The sequence below is a fragment of the Cololabis saira genome, chromosome 1 (assembly GCF_033807715.1).
Source record: "Cololabis saira isolate AMF1-May2022 chromosome 1, fColSai1.1, whole genome shotgun sequence".
Classification (NCBI taxonomy): domain Eukaryota; kingdom Metazoa; phylum Chordata; class Actinopteri; order Beloniformes; family Belonidae; genus Cololabis; species Cololabis saira.
Window position 1 is genome coordinate 34,711,343 of NC_084587.1, and position 13,907 is coordinate 34,725,249.

The 13,907-nt window shown below is 42.5% G+C and overlaps 1 protein-coding gene across 4 annotated transcripts in view; it reads left to right on the top strand.

Moving 5' to 3' along the window:
- Nucleotides 1-13,907, top strand: part of crebbpa (CREB binding protein a) — a 76,749-nt gene that overhangs the window by 32,760 nt on the left and 30,082 nt on the right. For 3 of the 4 annotated variants that reach the window (XM_061721359.1, XM_061721367.1, XM_061721388.1), the window contains exons 3-4: nt 8,456-8,635; nt 13,028-13,283. In XM_061721359.1, coding sequence (XP_061577343.1) covers nt 8,456-8,635; nt 13,028-13,283 — 436 coding nt within the window. The remainder of the gene's footprint in view (nt 1-8,455; nt 8,636-13,027; nt 13,284-13,907) is intronic. The other variant, XM_061721378.1, reaches the window with a different exon arrangement.

Sequence of the window (13,907 nt, forward strand, 5' to 3'; positions counted from 1 at the left end):
AAATTATTACATAAACAATGGCAGGTCAAAACTCCCCTAGCAGGAGGAAAAAACCTTAAGCCAAACAGTGGAAACTCCCCTCCTTGAGCAGGACCTGGGTCATAAGGGGGGACCTTCCTGCCGAAAGCCAGCTGGGTAAGGAAGGAAAAGAAGAGGGAGATGGGAAAGGGAGGATGAAGAACAGAGAGAAGAGAGCCACAGATATATTGTCAGTGGTACATAAGACAAAATATATTGGTCATTATGCAATAGCTGGAGAACTAAAGTGAATATACTCGCTGTTCAGAACGCGTACTGCCTCATGGCCGACATGTATCCTGCGTTTGTTTCACGCGTCCACATGCACATTCTTCAAAAAACACTGAATATTTGCGACTTGCAGTTCTCTCTTTGCCTGCAAGTGGCGCTGGTCCCGGTCAGAGCAACAGTTGACCACAAGTGACTTGACGCGGTGGTCGGAAACTTGCAGACTGTTTTGAAGAGAGGCTGGCTGAGCAAATGGCTGGCTGGCTGAGCAAATGCACCGTTATCTTCAAATTTATGACATTGCCACTGCACAGTGACAAACATGCGTGTCAAAACAGTTGGCGGCAAATTGGCACAGTCCTGAGTGCAGATATGGAGACATGCAAGCAGAAGTGGAAACAACTGCGTGACCATTATGTTCGTGCTTGTCGGAAGATGCAGGGCAAACACAGCGGTGATGGCGCTGGTGGGGTCAGGTGTTTTTGTCCCCCGATCATCAAACGCCTGAGCTGGATACAGGGGTTCGTCAGTCATCGCTCGACCGACATCAACTTCACTCCAGATATTTCAGTAAATTACTGATGACATGCGCGTGCATGCTCCAAGCTTGTAACTGGCTGCGGCAGCTCGTCCCCGTCAGGTAGCGCAGGATGACAGCCAGCTCTCTGCTGCAGTCTCGGACTCGCCGTGTGTGGTTTTGTGCTGGATTACCGGGACAATCCCATGTAACAAGTCGTCAAATGAAACTGAGGACATGCGGAAACAAGCCGAGGGTAATGAGGTCTCCAGTCTCCCGGCGGCTTTGGTTGAACGGCCTGACAAACCATCTCCGATGGCGCCGTTTTCTTTACCGAGATCACAGGCAAAGCAGTGCAGTGATCTCCTCTTCATCCAGTGTTGCTTTCTTTATTTATCCGTTACCCCACTAACTCGTTTATTGTACTACTACGAAATATTTTGTCACTTTTCTTACTCAGGCTCTGCATACTGCCCCCAGCGGTTGCACAATTCAACGTGAATTGTGCAGTGATTAATGCTTGTGATTAGAGCTGCAACGATTCGTCGACGTTGTCGACAAAAATCGATAATCAAAATTGTCGACAATGACTTCCATTGTCGACAATTGTCGCCAGACGTGAGTGAGGCATCTCACTTCAATACAAGCTCTGTCGAGTCGCATATGCACGATAGCGTCTCAGCTCAGCTGCGGGTAATAAAACTTCAAAAGTTTGGGAGCATTTTAGCCTCGATACGGCGAATAAAAAGTTGACTTGCAAGGTTTGCAAAGCCGAAAGCACGTCGGTAATGCATTTTAAGAGAAAGCACGTCGGAGTGTTGAACGAAACGGACTCGCCTTGGTAAGATATTGAGCGTATTTTGGCTTTAAAGGGATTGTGACATGAAAAACACATTTTTCTTGATTTTTTGTGTTTTGTTGGGTGTCTTGACATCAATTACACCCAAAAAACAACGAACTTTTAACATTCAGTGTATTGTGTGCTTTCTGGGATTTTCCGCATAACTATGCAAAAACAGCGCATGTGGTTTGCTGGCGGGTCGTTACGTATAAACCCGCTAAATCACCGCCCCCTCCACCCAGCTCCCTGCCTCCTCTCCTCTCCAGCGCACCATAAAGGCTGATTTATGGTTCTGCGTTACACCGACGTAGAGCCTACGGCGTAGGGTTACGCGGCGACGCGCACCGTACGCTGAACCCTAAGGCGTAGGCTCTGCGTCGATTTAACGCAGAACCATAAATCAGGCTTAACACGGAGCTGTTTAGAGCCTCTTTTGTTCTAATCACCGGAGGAGAACTGCTAAGAAGACCTGCAGCCACTGACTGGACTTAAGATAAGGGGACACTGCTGCTTGCATGCCTTTATTTTTATGATTGTTTGCGGTGGACTGCTTTTCTGTGCATGCTTCGCCTGTCGCTCCCGACTTAACTCTCCGACGCCGCTGTTAGAAGTCCGGTTCATCCCCGGGCTGTAGTCGCCCTGTCTGGGCTGTGTGTGTGGGTGTTTGTGGTTTGGTGTGCGCGCGTGTGTGTCGCCGGCAGAAGTGTGTAGCAGTTGGGTTGGAGGAGGTTTGGAGGAGGAGCGGAGCAATGATTGACAGGAAAGGGGGGAAAGGAAGCGTTTTTCACGGCGCAAAAAAACACTGTCATAAAAAGCCAGGAATGGAGTACTAGAGTGAAGTTTTTCTTGTTACACCCTTTTAGACACATTTGAGGGATGTTGGCCAAGACTTTTAATAGTGTTAAAAGCATTTTAAAAATGATGTCACAATACCTTTAAAAGAGAGCTTTAACGTTATGCCTGACTGTGCCTGACAAAGTATTAAATTAAATTAAGTCAGATATTTGGAGAGAAACTGCGTTTAGTGTCTGTGGCGCATCTTGGAAGAGAGACGCAGGGATTGGGACCTCAGTCGGTCAGCAACATTCTCTCTCCCTCCACAGCAATGTAATGGCCAAGCGATTCATTTGTTAAATTAATTCGTTTCATTCTTAATTTTGTTTATTTTATGTAATTTATTAGTATTATTTGAGCCACTCACAGCCTACTCTCGTTGATATAACCTCAATCATAATTGATGCAGCGCGAAAGGCGAAAAAAGGCTTGTGTGCTGATGACAATGATGGATTTGCGTCTAACTTTCAGTCAGGTGCCTATGAAATGTCAATTATCCATCAAACTCCACAATGGTTATGTTAACATTAGATCAGATAGATTTGTCTGGACTTTTCTCTTGCGGGACGGGAGAAGACACTAAATCAATGCATCTCTATTGTGTGCCGTGCGGGCATGAGTTTTGCGAGAGGGGCGGGAGTGTAAGAAACACGTTGCGGGCGGTAATGGTCAGAAATTCAGCGGGAGCAGGATGAAGAAAACTGTACCACTATATCAGGGCTCTAGTGCCATCTTTCTTGTGTTTATTATCATTTGCCACATAATTAAAGCAACCTCATACTAAATTTAAAAAAAATTACTAATTATCCGATTAGTCGACTAATCGTTTCAATAGTCGGTGACTAGTCGACTATTAAAATAGTCGTTAGTTGCAGCCCTACTTGTGATGGAAAACTGTTCAGACACAACTGAACAGACTTTTACACAAAGTGATGTATTAAACAGTTTTTGCACTTTTTGGTGATGCCCTAAGACACTTCTGCTTTAGTTTAGTAGTTGTATGAAATTTATATTATTTTTTCACATTTAAAAGTAAAAAATTGTGAGAATTTTCAAATGTATTTGTTGACATTTAACAGAAAGATGTATCAAAAAGTGGAGAAAAAAATCTAAAACAATCTTTAGGTTAATCAATTAAATCAAAAAATAATCGATAGATTAATCAACAAGAAAATAATTGTTATCGCAATCCAGTTTACACTCCTCCAATCAGAGCCTGGGGGCGTGTTTACAGAATGTCAATTACAAATTCTGAGTTAAATCGACGCAGAGCGTGCGCGTCGCCACGTACCTACGCCGTAGGCTCTGCGTTGGTGTAACGCGGAACCATAAATCAGCCTTTATTCTGGCGAGGTTTGAAAAAGACTTTGCAACAACGGGCAAGCGAGTGATTATATACATTCACTGAGTGAATATTATGAAAGTAAAATATATATTTCTCGCTAGAAATGTAATCAAAATGCATTTTTATGCAGAAAACTAACTAAAAATATTGATTTTATTCACTAAAAAATAAGAAATCTCCGCCATGTTTTTTTTTTGTTGATTCAGTCCACAAATGACGACGAAAAGCATTCTGGGAAATTTTTCTGGCCCTCGGTCAGCTAGGGTGCATCTGAAATCCCTAGCTGTGAAGGGCTAGATTCATACACACTACCCTCGTTTTCCGCACTCCCCCTAGATGAAAAGAGGAATTGGGACACCACTACCCTCACGGGAATGCAAAAAATGTAGGGGTAGGGCTGAAAAGTAGCGGTAGGGGGTGTATTGGGACTGGCCCTAAGACTAATTGTAGGTGTAGGGACTGCAATGTTTCATCCTCTCCTTTACTTTGCACCACTTCCACTTACTTTTAGAAATATGACGTCATATCGTCTTGTTTGACTTTGTTTCGATGCTAGTGATTGATTTCATGTGGCCACATTTAAGCAACACTAGGTGATGTTTCTCAGCTCTGGAGGCTCGGGCGGCGCGCGGATGCGTGTGTGCACTGAGCGGCATAGTTGGAGCTGCATCAGCGGTGGCGTGACTCACCTGTTGCGCCTAACAGTCCTCGGCTCTCCGGAGAGCCGTGCGAGGAGAAAACATCACCTCCCGTCTTTACTAAACCGTCCCAGTTTACTTTGAAAAGAGTCTGTCACACGTAGCAACCGCACGGATGAGCTCACGGCGCAAACAGGCTGAGTTTGGGAAAGTTAGATGGAACTCACCGGCGGTCCCGGTCAGCAGCGCCGACACCAGCAGCAATGGAAAGGGAAGACGCCAGACTCAATTGTGTGAGTGCTGGTTGCTTCAGCATTTTCTTTGATATGGCACCGGCCGGAGATGTTGTGCAGAGTTTCAAGCACTCTTCATTTTGTAGCTGGTGGTTTTTCAAATGATGATATAAATTAGATGTACTGCTACCTTTTGTGGCAACGCTTTTGCGACTTTTTTTGTACATCACCGTTGTTTGATCAACATCTTCCTTCTTGAACCCAAACCACCGCCAGACGATGGATCCTGTGCTATTTTTCTTGGGAATTAATTTGTCCTCCTCCATTCGTTAGCATTAGCACCTGCTGCTGCTACCTTTCTGCTGGGCATGGGCGTATGACGATGCACGCACAAGACTGACGTATACTAGGTGCGCTTGTTTTATCTCTCTGAGAAGGAGAAACGACACGAGAGAGTGAGAAAAGCCTGTAATTTAATGCCCGCAGCTAAAAGCAAAATCGTGACAATGTATACTTGAATATTCACGATATAGCAATTTTGTAGAAGCCGCGATACATCGAGTACTCGATATATCGCCCAGCCGTAGTTTCCATAGTAATAAAACGAATCCATCCCTGTAGTGCAAAAACTCATGTTTGCTCAAAGTCCACTATTTACTATGCTCAATGTGTACCAGGTGATTTCCTTTTTTTGCGGGGGGTTGATTCCATGTTGGTTTTTTTGTTGTATATATGTATACTATAATTAACCACATGACTACTACACCAACTAGTGAGAGGTAATGGGGACGGCAGGCTCTGTGCTGGAGTGTCTCAATGTTTAGCTTATTAGGCTTTTTTAGTGTTTGGCATGCTCAGCACTGGCTTTTTTTGTAAATGTTGATTAAATTTGCTGTCCCAAAAGTTTGGGTCGTTGGTCTTCCTTCGATTATTTTTAGTTTACAAGGCTGGTCATATTGTCATCTTTGGGTTATTAGTTGGTATCCCCCATGAAAAAGTTGCACATTAAAGAAATGCTTCTTGGTGACTGCTTCCCCCCCGATTCATTCACTGGCAGGATAAACTAGGGCTGTGGGTATTCTATTATTTTTTAAACGTTTAATCGGGCGATTATATTATCAATACGTCGGCTAATCTGAGTAATTTAGCGATTGTTATAACGATTACCTTTCTGTTATTCAATTAATAAAAACCATAATGTATCAAATAAATATCAAAGCAAGCCTGTATACTCTTACAGTCCAACATACATCTCTCCTGTATAAGATTACAAAAGATTTTAGAAATGCAGCGCAATGCACAAAACAACAAAACAGCTGTTTTCGGTAGGAATCATTTTCCGGTGGCACTTAAACTTCCGCTGACCGATTGTTGTTTTTTTTTTTGATTGTTTTATTAAACAGCGTTTGCCGGTAAACACAGTTATGACCAGAAAACATCAAATGTAGGAGCTGATGCATACCATAAGTTGATCATCTGACATTCGTCTTTGCAATTATTTTGCTTATTATATTTTGCAATTATTATTTTCCCGTCCAGGAAAGACAAGAGGGTGCCTCCGCTTTAGATGTTCCGAAATCGCTGTTCCAACATCGCTGTTGTGCTGGTGTGGTATGCCAATTCCAAAAGGCGTTTGGGACTAAATTTAAAGTATTCTCATACTTTTGGTCTTTTGATGACTCAGAGTTGGCTTTTTGCAGGGCTTTGTTGGGCACACTTTTAAGAGGTTGCAGTTTCTGCCTCCATTCTGCAAAGTGTGCATTGTTTGTTTTGGGTGATCCACATATGCGTGGTGATGCTTCGACAACAAATTATGACGTCAACAATATTTTGAAGTCGACATAATCGACATATTGCTACACGCCTAAGATAAACGTTGGGTTACTAAATATTGTATATTCATGGACTTAAAGAACATTTCCACCTCTCCCCCAAAAAATGTAATATCCCCTGTGAAAAATAATTTTTTGATACTGATACTGGTCAGTTATTAGTCAGAACTGATTTGCAGAAAATTGGCCTTGCATCCTATCATAAGATGCATCAAAGCGATGCATCTTATGATAGGATCCCAATGCTGAGCCAGTATGCAACTACGGCTCACCGGCAGATGTTACAAACTGCTGAGGAGACACTTTGAGAAAATTAAAATGTGGCCAGATATATTTACACATCCACATTATTCACTCGTTCAGAGCTTATACAGAGGCATCAATGATGAGGGCTGCCAGAAGTTGCCATAGTATACTTTTTATTTTTTTTTATTGGCGGTGTTTTAGGCTCAGGTGGTCTGAGATTATCATCCATCACGACAGTCCAGTGGTAGTGAACAAAAACCGACAGCGCCATGTGTGTGTCTGCCTTTAGTTTAGTTTAATAGCAGGTTGTAAATCTCATTTCTTGGCCAGAGGCTGCTCTCACTCTTTTCTACCACATGCTCCTATTGTTGTTGTATTTGCAAAGGGGAAAGGGTATGTTTCCTCTGTCTTTTTTTTTTTTTTTTTGGTTTATTGGCTGGCTGCTTACCCCATAAGTGATGTGCAGAACGGCGGTTAGTGTAAACTACTTAATCGGTGTAAATGACAGATGACTGTGGTGGTAAGAGGGCAGCCAACTGCTCCTAAATCTGGGAGGGGGAGTATAGGAAGTGTATGAGAAGGGGCATGTTTTTGTGGATGTTTGTGTGTGTCTTACTCCTCAGCTGTGCTGAAAGGCTGCCAGTGTCTGCTTGTCTCAGCTGGGTCTTTATCTGGTCTCTTGGAGTGGTGTCAACAGCCTGAGGGGAAACATCCTGACCCATCACAGTAGAGTCTGGCCTGGTCTGCCACTCTGTAGATGACAAGGCAGCAGGAAAAGTTCATCAAAATGTTAAGCAAGGGACTAAGATAAAATTGTCTTTCTTCTGGCTTCACACAAACACTGTTATGTAGGGTGAACAGGATGAACAGTGTTTACCACATTTCCTCAAATAAAACATAGTACTGGTTTAAAAACCAAACCTCGGCTAGGTGAAAGGTCGACATGAAGGAATACAGTTCCGATGTCCAGTACAAGGTCAGCCTGTGCTTCTGCCTCAACCCAACCTTACTCTGGTTCCACCTCTACCCACGCATCCGTATGAACATCAACTTACGTGTTAGGCCAGCCCCAATACAGCAAAAGTAGTCTGTCCAAGTAGCAGACCAAACAAAACAAACAGAGATGAGAATGTTTTAGTTTCTTCCCTATAATCCAAGTACCATGTGATTATTATTTTTTATTATCTGCCAGATTTACTTGTTTCACAGTTCATTGGGGGAGGGAAAGCATAAAAGTTCTGGATTGGTACTGTGGTCAAGAGTTGGAAGTCTTCTATGCCAAAATCTGGTGTCATGTTGCGCTGTCATGCTGCCAGAGCATATCTTAGCGAATTTCCAAAGACTGAGGCATAGATGTTTTGGAGCGGTTTACAGTAGTGCTGGTTTTGTTTGAGGGGGTCCTGTAAAGACAAATTGGTGTTTTGGAACAGAACCTTTGCAAATGTTGGAACACTGTTTGATGTAAATGGCTTGTAGAACAGGGAAAGATACTGTACCGGTGAAGAACATGGACACACTGCTAATTCACACTGAATGGATAGGTTTGATTTCACACGTTTATCTGGTGCTTTGTAACAAGTAACTATTTTTTTGGTAAGTCCAAATATACTTTGATTCGGCAGAGTCTAGATCTTTAAAGATTCATGGCTATAGAGCTGCCGCTTCTTTGAAGTGAACATTGTTAAATTGTATTAACTCCTACGTCTCCCGTTTGCATTACTAGGTGGGCTTGGGTACCAATGGAGGCCCGTTTGGGGCCCAAACATATGGCCAGGGTGCTGTAGGACCAGGCCAGCAACTAAATCCTCAGCAGCAGCTCCAGAACAAGGCTGCCCTTGCCAACAGCCTGCCACCGTTCCCTAATGAGCTCAAAGGGGCTGCTGTTACGAGCGTGCCAAATATGGTGAGTGCTTTTTACAAATACTCGACCATTAGCATACTCGTAGCAACGCAGAATTTTTCCTTCTTTGATAAATTGCCTTTAGTGTAGCAGCACATTCATTGAACTATGTTATATGTATGTAACTATTTCTCTTATTTTCCCTCAATTTTTTTCATTTTGAATATGAATACTTTTATTAATTAAACAGATTATCTGCTTTTGGATGGTTTTAGTTGTCAGACTGGGAGTTGAAGGCTGAATTGTGTCAGTGATATATTGTTCTGTTATTTCTAATTAGGCCGAATTTGTATTTGTCTTTTGTTTGTTTTTTTTCTGGTACAGAGGGACATTTTTACTAGTACATTCTGACAATCTTAAAATGCATTTATCATAAATCAGATTCCATTATATTCTCTTTTTAATTACATATGACATTTTTTACTCCATTCCCGGTGCGTTTCCTCAGGAAGTCAAAATTGAATCAGGGCTTTGGAGCCAAATTCCTGTCTTGTTTTGGTATATCTTTTCACCAACTGGGGGATACATTTGCATGGTGGTTCAAGACAACCATCTGAATGATAATACATGCCCAGTGTTTCCCCTAGGAATTTTTTCAGCAGTGGGGGCATGCTTCCCGGGGGGGTGGTGGCGGCGTAAATGTACGGCATACACAAATGACCACTTGACAGCAAATGTAACTTTCAAAACCTATTTATTGGCTTTTATCCCTGAACAATAAATAAATGTTACTTCAAATTCAACTCTAACCAGTTGAAAATGTAAAAAATAAATAAAAACAATAACATTAAATAAATAACATGTAAACATCAGCTAGATGAGGCTGTGTAGACTCAATGACAAAGTTTGCACCCAGGCACTTAATTTTCCTTGGCTTTTTAAAGAAGAGCTCTAAGGCTCTGTTGTAGGGAAATTCTCCCAGAGGTGGCCCATTGATGCTTAGCAGCATACATGCTGCAAGATGATCCCCCTGCAGCCTGTTTCTCAAGTTAGTCTTCACCTACAAATAGAAACAATAATGAGATTGTTTCTCTCAATTCTCTCAATTTCCTACACCCTCATCACCCTTATCATTTAAAATTTAATTAAAATTAAAAAAAAAAATTAAAATCCCAAAATATATGTACCGTTTCTGATTGGGTGGGCACTGCGCATCATTTTTAGACACAACAAAGAACGCATACCGCAAAAGTTGTCTCGGCGGAGGGACCCGGCGTCCCAGCAAAATGAGAAGAGAAAAAAAGAGAAGTGTTCCGAACAGCAGACAGCGCACACACTAAAGGCTGATTTATGGTTCCGCGTTACAACAACGCAGAGCCTACGGCGCAGGGTACGCGGCGACCCGCACCGTACGTGGAAATACGGTCTTTTTTTTGCTATTAAAACATGATTTGTGTAATGTGAATTTGCAACACTTAAACTACAAATAATAGTTTTTTGACGTGACATCAGAGATTGCGCATGCTCTCTGGGAAAGGATGAGGCAAATCGGGTCGTAGCTGCTTCAACTGTGCGATTCCTTCACGAGGAGAGACCAGGATTTCAAACACGCTTGATTTTCTTGCGACCTCACGATTTGTGATCAGGAGCTCGTCGTGAGCTGTTAATCTCTCGTCGTTACCCCACGTTAGGAATGGGCGATATTTTACCGTTCACGATAAACCGTCAAAAAAATTCCCCACGATAAGAATTTGTCATCTTGCGGTAAAAACGATAAATTCCCGTTGATGATGTTTTTGTGTAAAGCTGATTTATGGTTCTGCATTAAATCCACGCACAACGTGGAGGAAGGGAGGAAGGGAGGAAGGAAGGAAGGAAGCGAGAAAACAAGGAAGGAAGGGAGAAAACAAGGAAAGAAGGAAGGGAGAAAAGAGGAAGGGAAGAAGGAAGGAGAGAGCAGGAGGAAAGAAGGGGAAAAAAGAAGGAAGGAAAGGGGAGAAGGAAGGAAGAAAACAAGGAAAGGAGGAAGGAAGGGAGAAAAGAGGAAGGGAAGAAGAAAGGAGAGAGCAGGAGGAAAGAAGGAAGGAAGGAAGGAAAGAAAGAAAGAAGATGACGTTTTTGTGTAACAAACATGGCGGATCTGAGAGCGAGATAGATTTATAGTTAAAAAGGTGGAGTTGGATTGGTATTTTTTTTATCGTAATTTTTATCGTTATCGGGATAAATGCCAGAAATTATCGTGATACATTTTTTAGTCCATACCGCCCATCCCTACCCCACGTACACTGCACGAGGCACGAGCAACGATTGGGTCAAAATCGATCAAAAAATAGTCGCACGACTGGAAAATTGGCTCAAAACGAGCCGATAATCGCACAGTGTATGCCCGGCTTTAATGTTATCAATTCGTTTACCCACATTAGCGTCACTGAGTTGGCTAATAAGTCTACCTTTTCTCCGGTAATTCGCTGCCTTATTTTACGGCGACTTCTCCTTTTTTTTTTTTCTTACGACGACTCTGACCCAATAGCATGCCCCAAACACCCCACTCCCTGCCTCCCCTCCCCCTGCCGTTGCGCTCATCATCACACAGGCTGTGCTGTGAAGGTGGAGAGATGCGGCGATGGTGCATTTGCGACAAAAAAAAAAAAAAAAAAAAAAATTATAATAATAAAAAAATGTTCAGGCGTGGCGGCTATGATTTAGCGTGGCGGGCCGCCACTGCTGAATTAATGTAGAGGAAACACTGCATGCCTATGGGCCCCATTGTCATTATTGTTATATGTTGAAGCCACTGTTTTTTTACGGTGGGTTCTGAAAGTATTCAGACTCCTTTACATTTTTTCCCTCCTTGTTTCATTGCTAAAATTAAAAAAAAAAAAATCATTTTATTTCTCATTAATGTGCACTCAGCAAATTTATTAAAGAAAAACTAAAATATCACATAAATCATAAGTATTCAGACCCTTTACTCAGTATTGAGAAGAAGCACCCTTTTAAGTACAGCCATGAGTCGTCTTGGCAAAGAGGCAACAGGTTTTTCACACGTGGATTTGGCGATCCTCTGCCATTCTTCCTTGCAGATCCTCTCCAGTTCTGCCCGGTTTGGACGGTGAATGTTGGTGGACAGTCATTTTCAAATCTCTCCAGAGATGCCCAATTGGGTTTAGGTCAGGGTTCTGGCTGGGCCAGTCAAAAATAGTCCCAGAGTTGTTCTGAAGCCACTTTCGTTATTTTAGCTGTGTGCTTTGGGTCATTGTCTTGTTGGAAGTTGAACCTTCAGCCTAGTCTGAAAAAGGTTTTCAGCCAAGACATCTCTGTACTTCATCTTTCCTTCAATTGCAACCAGTCGTCCTGTTCCTGCAACTGAAAAACACCCCCATAGCATGATGCTGCCACCACCATGTTTCACTGTTGGATTGCATTAGGCAGGTGATGAGCAGTGCCGGCTTTTCTCCACACATACTGCTTAGAATTAACACCAAAAAGTTCGATCTTGGTCTCATCAGACCCGAGAATCTTATTTCTTATAGTCTGGGAGTCATTCATGTGTTTTTTGGCAAAACTATGTAGGCTTTCATGTCTTGCACTGAGGAAAGGCTTCCGTCGGATAAAGCTATAAAGCCCCGACTGGTGGAGGGCTGCAGCGATAGTTGACTTTGTGGACCTCTCTCCCATCTCCCTACTGCATCTCTGGAGCTCAGCCACAATGATCTTTGGGTTATTTTTACCTCTCTCACCAGGACTCTTCTCCTAAGATTTTTCAGTCTGGACAGCCAGGTCTAGGAAGAGTTCTTGTCGTCCCAAACTTCTTCCATTTAAGGATTATGGAGGCCACTGTGCTCTTAGGAACCTTGAGTGCTGCAGAAACTCTTTTGTAACCATGGCCAGATCTGGGCCTTGCCACAATTCTGCCTCTGAGCACCTTGGGCAGTTCCTTCGACCTCAGGATCTTCATTTGCTCTGACATGCACTGTGAGCTGTAAGGTCTATAGACAGGTGTGTGCCTTTCCTAATCAAATCCAATCAGCTTAATTAAAAGAATCTGGACTCCAATGAAGGAGCAGAACCATCTCAAGGAGGATCAGAAGAAATGGACACCATGCGAGTTAAATATGAGCGTCACAGCAAATGGTCTGAATACTTATGACCATGTGATATTTCAGTTTTTCTTTTTTAATGAATTTGCAAAAACTTTTACATTTGTTTTTTTCTCTCAATATGGGGTGCTGAGTGTACATTAATGAGAAATAAAATGAACTTTTTTCGATTTTAGCAAATGACTGCAATGAAACGGAGGGAAACAATTTAAAGGGTCTGAATACTTTCTGTACCCACTGTATGGGTTACAATTAGTAAACGAGTTTTTTAACATTCCTCTTTAAGTACTACACTGAATTCATAGCAATAATGATCATTTTAACGTTGTTTTGCGTGTTACTTTCTGCCCCACAGCAGCCACAACAGCAGGCAGCGATGCTCCCACTGGCCAGCAGCGGGGGAGTGGCAGTGCCTTCGGCAGGCCCTACAGCCGACCCCGAGAAGCGCAAGCTGATCCAACAGCAGCTGGTCCTGCTGCTTCATGCTCACAAGTGCCAGCGACGAGAGCAGGCCAATGGGGAAGTGAGGCCCTGTGCCCTGCCCCACTGCCGCACCATGAAGAACGTCCTCAACCACATGACCCACTGTCAAGCTGGCAAGTCCTGCCAGGGTGAGTTGTTGCAATTTGAAGCAATCTGGAAATACAATTAATTTTCTGATGTGACTGTACCAGAACTCTGTGTTTTATGCCATTTTACTTTTAAGTGGGATGTCTTAATCTTACACCCTTGGGTTTTTTTTTTGTTTTTTTTTTTTAAATCAGGAAGTAGAAGGCATTTTTTTAATAGTTACCACATACAGCATAGTAATTGTTTTAAAGATATTCTGATTATGTTATTGCATATAGTTTCAGCATAAACTAGGGTTGTCCCGATCAGGATTTTTTAGCTCCCGATCCGATCCCGATCACTTGAGTTTTGAGTATCTGCCAATCCCGATTTTTCCCGATCCGATCACTTTTTTTGGCTCCCGATAGAATTCAGATACTTTTTCCCGATCAGATACATTTTGGCAATGAATTAAGTAAAAAAAAAAAAAGAGGACTAAAACTCAAATTGTCCCAAGTTTCTTTTTTTGTCCATTCTCTCCAACATGGACTTATATTTATTTTCAGTGACTGCATCATTGGATCAAAACAAAGCTTATCAGCACTGGTGCCACAAAATGTATAAACATGAATAGTAAACTAAAACAAAAAGTGCAGAATAGTGCAATAACGAAAATAAATAAATTT